The 16,008-nt window shown below is 43.4% G+C and overlaps 1 protein-coding gene across 5 annotated transcripts in view; it reads right to left on the bottom strand.

The window, feature by feature from the left end:
* The window catches only part of nfat5a (nuclear factor of activated T cells 5a), a 30,390-nt gene that overhangs the window by 5,973 nt on the left and 8,409 nt on the right, over positions 1-16,008 (bottom strand). The window contains exons 1-12 of one of the 5 annotated variants that reach the window (XM_061823509.1): positions 10,305-10,435; positions 8,219-8,319; positions 8,077-8,139; positions 6,885-7,521; positions 5,711-5,894; positions 4,630-4,820; positions 4,371-4,543; positions 3,255-3,389; positions 3,124-3,176; positions 2,905-3,037; positions 2,474-2,655; positions 310-2,395 (exon numbers count right to left, since the gene is read on the bottom strand). In XM_061823509.1, coding sequence (XP_061679493.1) covers positions 310-2,395; positions 2,474-2,655; positions 2,905-3,037; positions 3,124-3,176; positions 3,255-3,389; positions 4,371-4,543; positions 4,630-4,820; positions 5,711-5,894; positions 6,885-7,474 — 3,727 coding nt within the window. In that variant the 5' untranslated portion in view covers positions 7,475-7,521; positions 8,077-8,139; positions 8,219-8,319; positions 10,305-10,435. Of the gene's footprint in view, positions 1-309; positions 2,396-2,473; positions 2,656-2,904; positions 3,038-3,123; positions 3,177-3,254; positions 3,390-4,370; positions 4,544-4,629; positions 4,821-5,710; positions 5,895-6,884; positions 7,522-8,076; positions 8,320-10,304; positions 10,436-10,517; positions 11,399-16,008 lie in introns of those variants that run through there. The other 4 variants (XM_061823507.1, XM_061823510.1, XM_061823508.1 and 1 more) reach the window with 4 other exon arrangements.

A 16,008-nucleotide genomic window follows, 5' to 3' on the forward strand; every position in this document is an offset into this window, starting at 1 on the left:
AAGTCAGAAATTACCGTATTTTCCGCACAATAAGGTGCACCTTCAAAGCATGGACTATTTCAAAACGTGTTTATTTATTTATTATTTGATTGTGTTCATTTTTCATTTAGATTTTAAAACAAAGTTTGAACTTTATTGGAACTGGGTTTCTAATTTCAAAACAGCAAACTTTTGTGCGTCTGGCTCAAGATTAAGACCCACTCGCAATGCTGACCTTTGTAGTCAATTGACCGAGATTAGCTGTAAAACCCCTCGCTGTGAACAGGATTAGGGCTGTACAAAACGGGTAAACAATTCCGAGCAACTTACCATTCTGGATGCCAAACACAAACAGGTTCGCTGGTCCTCGTTGGGCCACATTTTCACCGTCATTGGTCTGGAAAAGCTGCTCTGGGGGGTGCTGCCCAGGGCTGTCCACCACGCCCACAGCCCCCTGGACCACAAAGATGGTCGTACCGGGGGCCGCGGTCTGACTGCTTAGCTCCCGTGAGCTGAGAGTACTCTGGAGGCTGGACAGGGAGGCCCGGGGCAGGAACAACTCCACGGGTTGACCGTCTGGGACGCTCGAAGAACTTGTGCTCACTTGCATGGGCTGCTGTTCCTGGAAAATGCTCTGCTGCTGATTCTGAGTGGATGTTGAGTTGTTAGCCAAGGAGCCGTGATCCTGGAAGGACATTGGCTCGGCCGTTTCTGGCGGGGCAAGTCCCACTGTGATGGTGCCCATTGGGGCAGAGCCTTGGGTCTGGGTGCCGAAAAGGATAGTCTGGGGATCCAGATCTGTAGTGCAGAGGAGGAGACCTGTCCGCTGTTGTTGGGAGAGCTGATTCTGGGAGACTGGGTTAGGCTGCGAGTGGTTGGGTATGCTTTGGAACAAGGAGCTCTGTTGGCCAATGGAAAGTTGTGCTGACTGTTGATTTTGCTGCGGTGATTGCTGTTGCTCCATGGGGGTGCTCTGCTGCTGCATTTGCGAAAGCTGATCTTGAGGCTGGTTATGAAACAGCTGGGGCTGGCTGCTGGACGTCTCCATGCTGGAGATGAACGTCAACTGCTGCTGCTGCTGCGACTGAGGGCTTGGCGAGAGGTACAGGGCTGACGCGGTGGGCTGCTGGTCTGGGTTGAGGCTGGCGCTTGTCAGGACTGTCAGTGTGTTCTGGAGCAGAGTGGCATCTACCTGCTGTTGGGAACCCTGGGTCTCTGCAATTGGCCTGGGGGACTGGAAAAGCTGCTGTGGGGGGGACGTATGCGACGGAGGCTGCGTTGGAAAGCTGGTTTGGATGGTAAGCATCTCACCGGGTTGCTGGAGGAGGGAGACCGGCTGCTGCACTTGGGGATTGGAATGGATCTGAGGTTGGAGCAACTCCGCGTGAAGCTGCTGCTGCAGGTTCTCCAAAACCTGCTGTTCCTGCAACTGTTGTTGCTGGAGGTTGCTTAACGCTTGGTTTTGTTGCTGTTGTAGCTGATGCTGTTGCAAATTGCTTAGCATTTGATTTTGTTGTTGATCCTGAAGCTGAATGTTGTTTATGACTTGTTGATTCTGTTGCAACTGTTGCTGTTGAATGTTTTCTAGGATTTGTTGCTGCTGTAATTGCTGTTGGTCTTGTGGCTGTAGAATAAGTTGTTGCTGTAGCTGCATGTTTCCAAGGACTTGCTGCTGTTGCTGCTGGAGATGTTGCTGTTGAAGGTTGCCAAGGATTTGGTGTTGTTGCATTTGCTGCTGCTGTTGTTGTTGAAACTGTTGGATCTGCTGCTGTTGTTGCTGCTCCTGCTGCTGCTGTTGCTGTATCTGCAGCTGCTGCTGTTGAGATAGTGAATTATCTGTGGCTCCCAACCTGAGGCTGTTCATGTTCTCCTGGACATGCTGTTGAAGGGAGTCTGCAGAGGAAGCTGGACTGTAAAGCACAGAGTTTAGCTGCTGCTGCTGCTGCTGTTGGGCTACAGCTGCCTCTATAACCTGCTGCAGTGCTGTGTTACCCCCAGCCTGGAGCTCTCTTACGGCCCTCTCCAGCTGGGCTACGCCTTCCTGGGCAAATAGGGGAACCTGTGACTGCTGTGGCGGTCCCGCTATTTGGGGCATGCCTACAACCACAACCGCATTACTGTTAGAACTTTCAGGGGGGGTATTTTCCTGGGGGTCTCTCAGGAACTGCTGAGGGACTTCTGGTGTCACCGGGGGGATTGTTGGATCTCCAGACATGGGGAAGGACGTTGTAGGGGCAATGTCTTGCTTTTGTATTGAGTTGAGAGACTCAAGGCTAGAAAAGACAGGAGGAGCCTGGGGTAGCTCTACATCCTCGGGTTGGAGAGGCATTGAGCTTTGAAAGGACTCACCACCTGAATGAGGGCTGGAACTGAGCTCAAGTGTATGCTGCACTGAGACAATCGGGCTCGGGGATTGCTGTGGAATTCATTAAAAAACATGGTCAGCAAAAGTGATTGATCCGGTCATTCTTGCACCATATTTATCAATCCTCACCTTGAACACATTTGCAGGCTGTGGATTGGTCGACACTTCCATTGGCGTGTCCTCATGCCTTTTGACAGACTGACCAGAGCAGTCCGTTTGGTCAGAAGACACGGACTGGATCTGATGTTCAAACATACAGGTCTTGAAGGAAGCTTCCTCGGTCTTTACTGCATGGGTATCGGCATTATCATCTGAGGATATGTGTTGGGGATGATGATAGTTATGATGCTGGAAATAATTCCTAATATACAGTAGATCCTTCCTGGTGGCAAATGATGTGATACCCAATGCTAACGTTGATGAAAAGTTTATAAACACAAACAAGACTTTAAATATTGCAATATATACATGGTCGAAGACAGTGTCATATTCATGGAAGCCCGGTCATACATAATCTGTGATTAACAGAGCTATAAAAATCATGGAAAACGAGTGACTACCTGATTCTGGAGTATAGGTGAAAGGTTGGGCTTCGTGTGATTTACCAGCATTGGTCATCACAAAAATACCCACAGAAACTGGGGAAGTTATTGACTGGTCACGGAAGGGAGGAACTGTCACAATCAAATGGTTCTGCAAATTAGAGATCCAAAAAGCGGTCACAATTTTATCCAAATTAATGGCGTGCTCTATGCCGGAAGTCCTTCATTTTCACTTACCTGATGAAAAAGGTCCATGTCAATATTGGCCTCAGCTTGCCACGAATTATCATCTACAAACATGAACAATATTTCCCTCTAACATTGGCCAGAAATCTACATGCAAAAATCTGGATCGTGACAATACACACCTGAAATATTCTCCTGAAAAATAACTTTGGTTCCTTTGAGGAAGTTCTTTCCGATGATAAAGACTTCCTCTCCTCCTCTTACTGAGCAGCAGTGGAGACTCTTCTTCAGGATCTCTGGCACTCCCGCTGGCTGGGCTGGAGGGTGATGGGAGAAGATTAGGATTACTGTATTTCCCAAGACTAATATTCAGACACGCCAACTGTGTGTAGCGGGGGATTTCCTTACATTAGCCCTGCCTGACTATAAGGTACGGATATGTAGTGTACGTTACAGATACGCTGACACACAGAAAGACTTTGTAAATATTTACATATCTTCTTCCAAACAGTGACTCTGACATGCCAGTAAAATGCCTCAAACATAACAGAAAAGTCCTTTTTTAATTTAATCTTAATTTTGACAGTTATAGAATCTGTCATTTGAGCCCTCATACTGTCAAAAAACAAGCAATGCTTTTCATCCGGTGAAAAACATCCATTCGCCTACTGTAACTAGCGCCATCTTCTTCTATGCTGAAGGTAGCTCTGTCTTCTTTTGCGCTTTGGAGGTAGCATCTTCTTCTACATGGGGGAGGCATCTGCGCATGCCCAATCCCAAGTGATTTAGATTTATTCATTAAGTATGAACAAGTTTTTGTTGCACGTTTTTTGGATGGAAAAAAAAGCTCCTGGATCCCTACTGTAACTAGCGGCTTCTTCTTCATCTTCTACGCTTTCGACATAGCGTCTTCTTCTTCTACAACCAGCCGGCATGTGCGTATATGTAAACCCGCGTAAATTACAATGGTCACGTTTTAACCATTATTTTTTAACAAGTTTTTCTTATACATATAAACTTAAAAGTTACTAGCGGTGGAATTTTTTTTTTTTTTTTTTAAGCCACATCGTTACGTAGAACGCAGGGTTCACTGCCCCCGAAAAATGTTATCAGCTTGTAGTTTGGAAAAATACAGTAATACCTTTGGGCTTGTATTCATCACAGGCAACAACTAAAAGGGTTTAGTGATTCCATTACCAAACTGACCTAACAGCAGTGTATATTTGATAAAATTGAAAGCCAAAAATGTCCCTTAAGATAAACACCGATGGTTATGGTTAACCTGCTTTCCTACTCACTGCAGAGAATGGGGGACGAGGGAACTTGTAAGGTGAGGACAGATCCGTCTGTCTGGGGGATGTTGACTCTGAAGGCCAGCCGAGCCCGCGTGCTCTTCTTTTTGGATCCTGCCACACCAATGCGTGCCTCTACATCGGCGTTGCGAAGCTTCAAAATTCCTACACAGTCAACCCTTTACAAATACAACCCAGAGGAATAATTACTTTTTGTCGTATAAAAAAACCCAGCATCATAATAGATAAAATAAATAAATCCTACGCAAGTGTCATGTCGTTGCTGGGCTCCAGAGGGATCTCGATCACGGTGGTGCCCTCAATTTCCACTTCCGTACAGGCCGTGGTGTTGCGACCGGTCACTCGGCATGCCTGGTAGAAACCGTGAGGCTTCACTCTTCCTGCGTCATTTGCTACAAACACCTGAAGCACGACAGGCTCGTTCACACCCTCCAACTGGGAAGAAAAAGCAAATATGGGATTAGAACACACAAACCTGGATTAATAACCATTTGTTCTAAAGGGGAACCTCAATAGAGCATGAAAGATCCCTTTCATTCAATTTCAATACTTTTATATAAAGTATACACGCCCTTTATGGCAGTCCATCTTTCATGACAGATTTTGAGGAATTTTTATTTTTTCATTGTATGGCAAGTTAGAATTTCACATTGCACGTGGAATAATATTGTGCTACAAAATCCTACGGAGTACTGAGGAGAGAAGGAGACTGTCTAGAAGCGATGCTGTGTAATTAAAAACAAGTACAAAACAAATTTTTGTCATTTTAATGTTCGCTGTTCCCACATTTATGCTCCGGTTTGCTGCTCTGTTACAAAAGCAATTTTTCAAGGTTTGTAATTACTGTAGCATTGATGCCGATTTCCCTTAGCCTGTTTAAGGCATTTTGCACAACAATACCATTTTTGTTAGATGAAATAACGGTAGCTAAAGGTTTAAAGCTCTTGTTTAGAGCAATATTCAACGGCGAATGGTAAACGACCTGAAGGAAGCACACTAGCATTTCCGTATGAAGACTGCAAGCAAGCTGATTTCCTCCGTGTGATTTTATACAATCTCTTATTTATCCACAACACGGGTGAGAAGAACAAGATAATACTTTAAAAAGTGTGCTTTAATAAGTTCAAATGTGTTTAAAGTGCACGGAAGGAGTAGAAGTAAATAATGTTCTCTCTCGCAGAGATTTTCCTGCTTGGACTCATTTGGGTGCAAATCACAAATTTAACTATGGAACAAGAGTGTTGGAACTGGTCTTAATATGATGTTTACTGTGCATGCGGACCATTCCAATGTCAATAAGGAGCTAGCGGCCCCTTTTGTCCAACCTTGATCGTAGGGAATCCCTGCTGTGTGCGGTCTTTGACGGAACCGCGGCTGCCCTCAGTTAGATATCGAGCTCTGTGCTGGGTCTCAGGTTGCACCAACATCTTTAGCTCCTTCCCGTTGCATCTTTGAGGGAACTGAGTAGATAGCGAGCCACCCTTCACTGCTGTCCCCGACTCACGAGAGCTGCAATCAAACAAATGATTATGAGAAACATCACAAAAATTTGAATATTGTGAAGAAATCAGTTTTTGATTTTTGGAGAGAAATAAGAAATTAGTCACGTTAAAAAAAATCTGGTACTTTCGAAATGATAACTTCAATAATTCCTTGAGGCTTGCAGTCACTTATTTGTTTTTGGGTCTTGTGCCCCTCTCATTTTCCTCTTGATAATATCCCACAGATTCGAATTGGGGTTTGGAACTGGGGAGTTAGCTTGCCAGTCGAGCACAACATATAATGACAAACAAATGGTGCATCCATTTTCCAAGTCGCTTATCCTCAAAAGGATCGCTTGAGTCTATTCTAATCAATTCTATGACGGCATGGGCATCAAAGTAGGTTTTGGTACTTCTGGGTGTATGGGCCGAGGCCAGGTCCTGCTGGATGATGAAATTTGCATCTTCACAAAGATCCTCGGCAGAAGGAATCATGAAGTCCACTCAAACATTCTGGTAGACCATGGATTTTAAAAAAGCAGACCTGACCCACACCTCCACTGGACATTACACCCCAAATCATGATTGACTGGACCTCGAGCAGCAAGAGAAAGAGACCCTGAGGACGACCCAGGACACGCTGGAGAGACTGTGTCTCTCGGTTGGCTTGGGAACGCTTTGGGATCCCTCCGGAAGAGCTGGAAGAAGTGGCTTGGGAAAGGGAAGTCTGGGTATCCCTGCTGAAGCTACTTCCCCCGCGACCCGACCCGTAAAAGTGGTAGATAATGGATGGATGGATGGATGGATTCTGTCATGTTTCACACATCCCAACTAAATTGTACATTCAGTAATATTGGTTTTATGTTTCTTGTTGTTTTTCATACAATACAGTGTCATTTCTCAGAGCTTAATTTGAAATTTGTAAATTGAGTTTCAAGCTTTGAGACGGAATAAATGCATTGAAAAAGACAAGGTATACATGTACTCCAAAGGAGCTTTTGATGAATGAGATACCCACCTCGTCACGGGACTCGTCTTGTCTGGGCCAAGCTGGGACAGGACAAAGTGAGGTGCCTTGGCGCTGTCAGCATCAAACACATCCATGCTGTCCTCCGGCGGAGCAGGCTTTGGGCCCGGCCGTTGACGAGGGGTTCGCTTCCTCGACTTGCGTGGTACCTCCGTGTTGTCGTTATAGGAGAAGGAGCTGACCAAACTGAAGTTGGAAACTGACTCATCAGCCCACATGCTACTGCTATGCTCGGAGTCTGGACCGGGTGCGCTGGCTACGGTGGGCTCCTCGAGGCAGGACATTTGGCTGTCATCAAACAGGTCCTCGGGAGGCGGAGATATGCTCAGTACGGGCCTGCGCTTTGATGGGGTGTTCTGAGGCTGCTGAACTCCTAGCCCTGGCAAAATCCCCGACCCAGGATCTCCCACCGCAGCGCCTGCTCCGCTGTTGCTCCTGTTGGGAGCAGATACAGCTCCTCCCTCCATGACTTGCACTTCTGATGATACAACTCCATCCCCTCCAGCCGGGTGAAGATGCTGAGGGGCCTTGAGGTGGTCGGAGGACGGGCCAGCGGATATACCAGAGCAAGGAACTCCCATCGCCAAGGAGGAGGAGACAGAGGGGCTGGAGGTGGAAGACGTGGCATCTGTAGCAGCATAAGACATACAAGTCAGTAAGGGTGCTCGGCATGGAGCAGGCTAGCAGTCCCACTCAAGCAGTTGAATTTGTGCAGGGTTTGAATTGATTTCCCCCTCTTCCCAACTGTAATTTCTAGAATGTTACGGGTCCTATGCCCTCACTGTGCATGCGAGAGCTGTCAAGCATTGATCACAAATTCTGAAGTTAAAGTTGAGAAGGGTTCTAAACGTCCCACAATGTTTTGATTCCTACAAAACCCCTTTCTCCCATAAATCAATGTGACAAAACTGACATGCTTCGTTTACAAAAACAAAAGCAAGCTACAAATTCGTACATACACATTGCCAGAAAGAAACTTAACAAAATCTGGTCAAATCTTTCATCGTTAGCCCAATTTGCAAGCTGGTAATGTGGAGTCAAGTTAAATTTGTCAGGGTTGCCAGGGTTATCTTACACTTTGTGCAATGTGCATTCAGTAGTCAAAAGTATTTTGCGCATGCCAATTGGAAGATTTTGTTGGGACTGAGCGTAGCCATAGAGACAGAATAAACAAGCCTCTGACCTATGGAGCAGTGAACTGCAGACCATTTTATATGCAGACACTCCCTGCCTCAGAGGGAACTTCCTGCAATAAAAACGAGACAGCCAATGAGCAACAAGAGAGCTGATCATTCAAGACTCTGTCAATCAGTAAATTGGATAACTTCAAATTGTGTAGGGAGCACTGCTTTGTGATGTTTTGAAGCATTCATTAGGTTCCTGATCCTCAGAGGGACTTTACAGCATCTCATGCTTCCGATCAGCACTGTTTTGGGTCAGGATAGAAAAAAAAAAAAAAAAAGGATTAATAAACAGTGCAGCTGTCTCAATAATAATAATAATAAAAAAAAAAAAATCTCTTGACCAGTTTGCCCTTAAGATGCAATACCAGACTAAAATTGTGTCCATTTGTTAATTTATAGTGAATCTCCTGAATCACGATCCAAGATCAGATCACATGTGTTTGTCCAGTCCAATGATTAGGCAACTTCACTATTGGAATACGTAGATCCTTTATGTGAGAAAGCAGCAGCAGCTTCTCTCAAGCACAACAGTTCTATCTTTAAACTTCAGAACTTTTAGAGTATCTACTATACAATTGAGAACTGCACATTCTTGAGTCGAGTTAGATAAAATACGGTGACCTTTGCTTTTTTAAATATCAAAACACTACCACTCGTGACATTGACACCTTCAGAAAGATGTGTAAATGTGTGGTGGTAACTGAAAGAATAGCACATTGGCACAAACTACAGTACATATATTACATATTGTATTCTCATATTGTATGAGTGATGACTGAATGAGTGGTTATTTGAGGCAAAGGCCAGTCTCGTGATCCGCGGTGCCAGATGATGCTGCATTGATGTTTGACTGCACTGTAAGAGTGGATGACCCAAATGTTTATTTTCACATGCCCAAAAAAGCCAAGTGACAAAAACATCAAGCACAAGCATCAGAGGGAGACGTGCAGCAAAAGTGAGTGAATTGACAAACAAAATTTTACAATTCCCGTCAGTGCAAAACCGCTGGAATGGACATCATTTCATTTGAGTCCAAGAGAGTTGAAATGATGCACCCTTCATACAAATGTAATTACGGGTCTTTTAACACAGAAAAAGCCAGAGGCCTAACTCAGTATCAACTAAAGAATGGCTTCACCAAAAATCAGTACAGACCCTTAGTTGAAAAATGTCAAGGCTGAGAAGGGCAGGACAGGGAGGACAAAGGCGGAAAACAGCCACGAGCAAGACTGAAGACCTGCAGGATGTCTCCATTTAATTCAAATCTTTTGTGTTGAATGTACTGCGGTACCTTGAGTTCAAATCATTCTGTGAGGTACTTTTATGTCAAATAACATTTTCCCACTGAAATATCGTTAATCAGGCACACTGCTAAGAAAAACCTTGTCAGTATTGCCTATTGTAAAAAAATAGTACGGTATAAAAAAAAAAAACGTTTTTGTAAAGTGTGATTACATCCTCTACTATTTGTGTATTGGCTGTTTGCTTTATGGGTGAGGCATGGTCTGCGATGTCAAGTTGGCCAGTCGGTTTGCGTGTGAGCCTGAGTTGTGGCCTACAGCAGCTCATTGGGAGAAGTCTTCTGTTCAATTAACGGCTGAAATTTGTCTGTGAATCTCCTTGTCCACATGTGAGGGAATTACAGTACCTCAACTGTCCCATTTTCCACACCTCGCTCGACTTACTTATGACTTAAAATAATCTTTTGCTTACAATACAAAGCAAAACAATTAAGCCCAGAGCTCGTAATTAGAATAACTCGCAAGTTGGAACACTCGTGAGTCAAGGTACCACTGTATTAAAGACAGTGGCCCTCAATGACGACAGAAAATAACATGGTAAAGTTTCTCTTAGTTATAAAAAAATAAAAATTTAAAAAGGGTTAAAAGCTGCATGCACACGTTGTAGTTGCAGTATGGATGAACCTAGCATCCTCAACAGAAAGGCTAACAGTGAGCCATGCCTCTGAGGTCTGTGAAAAGTTCAGAGGGGCTGTGAAATCAGCGCAGTAATCAGTTCAACAGCGATGGAAGGCGGCTTAAAGCTTTAAATGCATCATACGGTCAGAGATTAGTTTGTCTCGGGAACCGGTGAAAGGGTGAAGTTGCCCTCAGTCACCGTTACAAGGCATATCTGTTGGTGTTCTCCCGTGATTATTGGGGAACAGTCGGACAAGGAGAAGCTGATCCCTTATTACGGACTTTCCTCGGCCGATTCGGTGGCTCACCTGAAGCCAAGGCTGCCGATGGAGGAGGCCCCGCCTCTCCCCCGCTCTTCTGGCTCATGGTGGTTGGGTCGGTCTGGGTGGACGACTGCTGGAGCTGGAGCTCTTTGGGGAGGAGGTCATATACAGACTCTGAAATGACAGAAAAGGCGGAGACATCTTTTAAAAATGGCAGAAAAAAAAAAAAAAAAAAACGTGTGAGAGTGACTCACTCACTGTCATAAAGATCTCAAGAGCTGCAACCTTAAGTGTGATAGTACATGAATCACTAAATAACGGAGTTCTAAAACCACACAAGATAAAAGATTTGGGAAATTTAGTCTTGCATTTAAATGATCTTAATAATCGAGAAAATGTCCCTTTTTATTGCAGGACGGTTCCCACAGCCATTCCCAATGATCTTTGAGCGAGACGAAGCTTTAAAGGGCTTGAGGTGAGGATTAGGTCCAGTTCACCTATCCTCACTTTTCTTTGTACATTGCCCAGACAATTCTAACACAGCTGGATTCATAGTTGTTCAAATGTTTGTTAAATATACGAGTAAGGGTACTCCACGGAGCAGAAAAACCACTATGAGAAATGACAACGATGATCAAGCCTATCAGGTCCTCTTACATCTTGGTGCATTTTTCATTATCTGAACTTTTGATATTTTGTTGACTGGGGACGTTCCCGCTTTGGCCCACCTTTAGTACCATTGAAACGATGTACTGGAAATCACGCATTTACCAAGCAGTCGATGGGAGTGTGGCCCCTTGTCTCCCGTTTCTATAAAGCCATCTATCGCCACATTATTATGCATTTTTGTAGGAGGAAAAACAGTCAATATTGGTGTATTGACAAAAAGAATAACAGCCATGAAATAATTCTTTGAGGATCTCAAGTCTTTTTGTAAACTGAATACAAAAAATAAATACACACAACTGCCCAACAAGGTGCTTGATAAACGTGCACTGAACAATGGATGGGAAAAAATGAATAATGCGAAATGACTCAGTCTGCATTGTACAGATTGTGATATTTCTATTTGGCATCTTCATCACATAAGCAATACATCTTTCCGAGGACGTGTTAGCTACCCAATAAGGAGTCTGATGTAAAAATATATGAAATTCAGAATGCTGTCTGAACAATGCATGCACAAAACACAGCAATAATTTTAAATTTGTAACTGCCTCTTCCAAATCCCCCGCCCCTGTCCCTCATTGGCTGATCTTCAAAACTGAATGAAGATGTTGCCGAGGGACCCACAAAGGGGAGCTTACATCATATAGAAACAGGCATGCTGAATTACAGCCCAAGAGGCTTCAAACTTTTTTTTTTTTTTAAATACCGGGGTGCTCAGCATGGATGTTTGTTTTCAGACAGTTACTCCCAACCGCCGGATTTCTCCATACGATATAATACAGTTACGATACACTTTCAAATAAGTCACACATTAACTGTTCCTTTTCCCGAAAGAAATCTTGAAATAGAATGAAAGAAGACCCGAGCATCAACGGTAAAGCATTTCCTACGTCTACAAATTCTCCTGGGGAAACTGAAACAACAAATGGCATCCCAGGATTAATACAATTATCCACCAGTAAAGCAGTTTAGAGAGTTGAAACCCAGACACACATTCCTGGATACTTGATAGCAACGTGATTCCTAGAAACTCATTACCAAGCAGCGCAGCGCCCACGAATAAACCCCACTCGATGGCCTACATAGGTGATTAGGTTGTCTGGTTGCTAGGAGAATTGGGCGTATCAAAACCCTGGCATGGCTATTTCAGCTGCGCATCAGCGGCGCCAGGCATGTGTAGTAGTAGCCATCTGATATTTCCCAATGATGGAGCACCAGCAGATTTGCTGAAAGTGACAAAGACACATGATATCCATTGACATCAGCAACCCCACCGAATGACGGACACAGTCAAGTTAAAATGGCTAACATGAAGCCCTTAGAGCTTTCAAACAAAAAACTGAGAGCAGCCTATTGTTTATCTCAAGCTAATCTTCCTCAAGAGATTCATCTAAGAGCCGCAAGCTTGTGTCCAGAGAGGCTTTAAATACTTAGCGCAAGACATTGCACAGGATTTCCATCTCCAAAATGTGAACTACCCAACAAGAAAGGCTCTCAAATTATAGAAGTAAAAAAAAAAAAAAAAAACAAGCAACTTCATGGCTTGAGCAATAAGTGATTTTCACAGTAACCTTGAAGTGCCAAGAACAAAGCTTTGTTCACGGGGTAAACAAACAGACTGTCTTCGTTGTAGTCCTGCGAAACCCATCATGATATGACCCGTTTATTTTAGAGCCTACTGTATACGGTTGGAGGCCTACAGACTACGTTAAGACCATGTATGAGAAATAAACTCATGTAATTGGGAAAGTGGAAATCCTATTTTGCCAAATTTGGGCTTTTACATCTGACCTATATTATGAGTCCAGTGAGGAAACCAGTGAAGAAGACGTGATATGATGTGCCAACAATGGATTAATCCATGTCCCTGCGCTGATTTGACTGGAGCGCAAGGCACTTGAGAATGCTCAGTAGTGTTGGCCAAGAAACAAACAAACAAAAGAAATCCTTCTATTCGTGAGACATGGGGCAGTTGTAATATAGTGGGGGGGGGTTTCCGTGCCCTGAATCACGCCAATTGGTTTACCACGGCGGATGGTTTCTTCTATGCATCCATTTTCCAAGGCCCTTATCCTCACAAGGGTCGTGGGAGTGCTCAAGCCTTTCCCAGCTATCTTCGAGCAGGAAGCGGGGTACGCCCAGAGGTGGTTGTCGGCCAATCCCTGGAGAAAACTCACGCAGGCACGGGGAGAACATGAATGCTCGCCGCGGCGGGCTGGAATTTGAACCGCAGTCTTCAGAAAAGTGAGGCTAACGCTCTCATCAGTTGCTCACCGTGCCGTCCTGTTTCTTCTACTTGATGCTAAAACAACAGCTCCTTTAAAGTCCCTGTAAAGTAATTTGATAGCCGTTTAAAAATACCTGAAACATGAACTGATTTGTAGAGATATACATTTTAAACTACTTTAAGCCTCACTTATTTACATGGCAAAATTGGTCAGGTTTGCTAATAACTTCTCTCTGGTGTATCAAATTCAACAAAACTTATTTTCACATTACAGGGAACGCAAGTATAGCATTTGCCCCAAAATCTCACCATAAAATCACGTTATCGTTAGTGGTAAGCCACATTTTTGTTGAAAATGTATTAAGTCTATACAACTTAATTGTAAACTCAGACAGAGCCCCCAAAACCCGTCTGACAGCTTTGGGATTGCTTTACATTCACATTTCCAGTTGCAGGAACGTTTTTAGTGTTTCTCCTGCTGATGTTTTTGTACCTCTCAGCAAAACAGCTGCATAAGTTTAGTTCAAGGTTGGTCCAAATAAGCAAACGGAAGGTGGAGGGACTAACAGACTAGATTTAGACAAATTAAATGACCTCATGCTAGAAGCATGCACAGCTGATATTGCGCATAGCGAAAAAGTTTTGTCAAACCGCAAGGGTCACTGGTCCATTTTTATTCTTTACAGCTGGCTTGGTGGTTAAGACGGGGGGTGCCGGATGAATTAAGCTATTCACAAGGACAATGTTTTTGGTGCACAGAAGAAATATGCAGCACAAGGATGCATCTCAGCAACAAAACGCTGCAGCTTTAATTACATTCTTGAACAGATAACAATTCACTTGAGATGAGCAGAAGACAAAAGAGCAACTCATTCCTCTTGACAACAAATTACTAATATTTAATTTACAATTATCACGTTTATGGTGACCTTGCTTGAGAAATAAATTTAATTAAAAACTGGTTAAAATGAAATGTTTGATGCATGCTTTTCAAACATAGCTTGGAAGTAAGTGGGTATATATTACATTATGTACGTTTTAGGTGATATTTAGCACACCAAATAAGAAATCATAGTTATAAATCACAATTTATTTTGTCTTTCCACAGAAGCAGTTTATTGTTGCACAACTTTGACATTTCAAAGAAAAGGGTCAATTAAATTGCTTTTTGGGAACATGTGGTCTGATGATTTCTCTTATATTTTCCTCAACAGAGAATCTTTATTTTGACCTATTTTTATTCTATGAATGTTGCGAACTACCGATCAATACACTCCATTTGGCCCAGTTCCTTTAAGACACTATCAACAGTAAAGCTGCTGACATGACTGGACAAGATTCCAAATAGTCATGCGTTTGGTGCCATCTTAGGGCATTACATAAACAACAAAGACCAATATGCAAAGAGGGAAGTCGTTCCACAAATAGCTAGGAATAGGTTCAGCAGAAGAAGAAAAAAAAATGTAAAATGGTGAATTTGCCAAAATTCAAAAATCAATACGACCCCTTTCGTCCAAAGACAGGGGGGGGGGGAGAGAGAGAAAGAGATAATTAATTAATTAATTATTATGCAGAGCCACGTCTGCTGGAACGTTAGTCGTTAACCAAGTTTGCATTGGGTCACTTTGTGCTCTGAATACAATTATGGTTCTCTCTTGACTTGTCATTCGGAGTAATAAGTCACTGTGTCTTGTTGGTGTCAGTGTGACTGATACTCATGTTTTGTATGAATAGGGAAAAATCAAGCCATCCTTTGTCTGCTAATCCTCACAAGAGTCGCGGGAGTGCTGGAGCCTATCCCAACGATGTTTGGACAGGAAATAGGGTAAGCCCAGAACTGGTTGCCAGCCAATCGCAGGTTACGTAGAAACAAACAACCAGTCCTACTCACAATCACACCTAGGAGCAATTTAGAGTCGCCAATCAAAGTTTGTTTTTGGGACATGGGAGGAAACCGGAGTGGCCGGAGAAAACTGTCGCAGGTATCGGGTACGTGCAAAGTCCACAGAACTGTAAGGCACACACGCTAACCAGTCGTTTACCGTAAAGTCAAGACATTTGATCAAATCGCTATCGAACAGTGTACGAACATTGAAAGGATTACATACTCTTTACAATATTGTAATTTAACACTCACAAGGTTTAATAGCGAACAAGCTGAACAAACAAGTGGGGTAGTCTAAATCAGGTTTTGAGCACCACCGGCACAAGGACATTGGCATGTTGATGGACAGACTGTGGACAATGGAAAACCAGGCTCAACCCCAAGAGCAGTTTTATTTCTGTTGTGCTAAAGCCCCACGGTCTTTCCGCTCATTAACACCGCTCTACGATGTGAGTGTTTCGCACACATTTGCCGCTAAAAATAGAAGTGTGAACCATGCAATGCAATTAGGAGTGCGTGTGCAAATTTAAAGAAAAATTCAACCCAGGACCAAAGGGTGACCTGCGGGTAATTGGCTTCCCATCCATCACACTTGAACTTCCCTTTTCCAAGTGTTCCTCCTTCTAATATGCCGAGGAAGATGTTGGTCAGTGACAAAAAAACAATCTTCATGCCTTATACAGTATGGGGCTGCTTTTCCATCAAATTAATATTTTCAAAGTTGTAACGTAGGTAAGTAAGTTGTTATGCCGATTTGGTCGGCTTGATCGAATCAGCCAATAATTAGCACTTTTGCTGTTTGGTCAATCAATAACTCAAGACGTTTACGCTGCATCGTCATCGTGCGCAGTATATATGAATCTAAAAGTGAATTATTTTATAGGAGTATTTATAGTTCTTTGTGTCTTTTGACAGAACTTTAAATATCTGACGGCCAATAAAGTTATAAAAAGAAAATGTCAGCCCAA

This window comes from Syngnathoides biaculeatus, chromosome 6, assembly GCF_019802595.1.
Source record: "Syngnathoides biaculeatus isolate LvHL_M chromosome 6, ASM1980259v1, whole genome shotgun sequence".
NCBI lineage: Eukaryota > Metazoa > Chordata > Actinopteri > Syngnathiformes > Syngnathidae > Syngnathoides > Syngnathoides biaculeatus.